The sequence below is a fragment of the Chrysochloris asiatica genome, unplaced genomic scaffold, assembly GCF_000296735.1.
Source record: "Chrysochloris asiatica unplaced genomic scaffold, ChrAsi1.0 scaffold00017, whole genome shotgun sequence".
NCBI lineage: Eukaryota > Metazoa > Chordata > Mammalia > Afrosoricida > Chrysochloridae > Chrysochloris > Chrysochloris asiatica.
Genome location: NW_006408535.1, coordinates 8,763,553 through 8,764,833, shown reverse-complemented (window position 1 = coordinate 8,764,833; position 1,281 = coordinate 8,763,553). Strand labels below are relative to the sequence as shown.

General features: G+C 53.9%; 1 protein-coding gene across 1 annotated transcript in view; it reads left to right on the top strand.

Annotated features, from left to right (window-relative positions):
- The window catches only part of LOC102821351 (putative uncharacterized protein C14orf25-like), a 98,429-nt gene that overhangs the window by 15,493 nt on the left and 81,655 nt on the right, over window positions 1–1,281 (top strand). The window contains exon 2 of the mRNA XM_006835499.1: window positions 76–1,020. Within this exon, the coding sequence (XP_006835562.1) occupies window positions 76–1,020 (945 nt within the window). The remainder of the gene's footprint in view (window positions 1–75; window positions 1,021–1,281) is intronic.

Genomic DNA, 1,281 nt, shown 5'->3' with positions numbered 1-1,281 from the left:
TATTCTCTCGCTCTCTCTTTATCCATCTGCACATACATAAACACATTATTAAAAAATTTTTTTGTTATTTCACAGATCACATCCGTCAAGATGATCCCGAAGCACTTTGGACTAAAATACAGTGAAGAGTCGTATATGCTTAAAGAGCTTGAGAAGATTCGCAAGGAGACTAAAACAGAATTTCTCCAATTCAAGCAGAGACTGGCCTACAAGCCCACCTTAGAGGAAGGTCTGGGCCACAGATCCCACGATGTCTGCCAGACCAGCCCTGGGCAGAGAAAGCATATTTTCCACATTGGCTCCCGGAAGTCATATGGATCCCTCCCTCCAGCTAAAGGCTCTGAGACCCTCCCTGTGGCCCTCCAGAAGGAGGCGCCCCAAGGCTCAGCGCCCTCCAAGGGCGCAAGTGGGGCTGTTCGTTCCTGGGAAAGCCGGCCATTTCACCCTCAGGGCTTTTACATGCGGAGCTCGGCGTTCCTCCGGCACCGGCCCCTGAAGCAGCCACCGGTCATCGCCCCTGGGGCCGGCACATCGAGGCGCGCGGTCCTCCTGCCACCCCCAGCGCCCCCGCAGAAGCCCAGGGTGCACCAGGTGCTGGGGAGTCTGCGGCCTGAGGCTTCCAGGCCTGTCCTTGACCTGGCCCGGGAGTGCAACGCGACCCTGGCATTAACTGCGTTGTCTGACGTCTGCAAAGTCAAAGATCGGAAGGTCAGCTCCGCATCCAGTGAGGGCAGCGACACCCCATGCTTGAGCAAGCGGAGGAGAGTGAAGATTCGCACCCACCGCTTGTTGGAGGGCTCCATCTGTGAGGGCCGGGAGGCTCTCCGCTTAGACCTGTCTAAAACAACCCGGGAGAGAGCTGCGCAGAGCGACCGAGACCAGCTGCCTGTGCGGGTGATCCCCACATCTATAGAGGAGATTATCGCTTCGCTGCAGTCCGAGGCCCAACTGGCTACGGACCAGACCATCAAAGAGCTCATACAGAGTGTCCTTGGCCAGAACTACGACATTAAAATGGAAGTAGGTGAACTGGATGAGGGTAATAAGTCTCTTGGGTAAATGCTACTTTGCTGTTCTTGTTGTTAGGTGCCTTCGGTTCCGACTCATAGTTACTCTAGGGTTTCTGAGACTGAATCTTTATGGGAGCAGAAAACCACCTCATAACTGGTGCGTTTAAACAGGCGACCCTGTAGTTAGCAGTTCAGTGCTTATCTTACAGTATCACCACTGCTCTAAAATATATGGTGGTGGTTGTGTGCCATGGAGTCTCACTCATAGCTA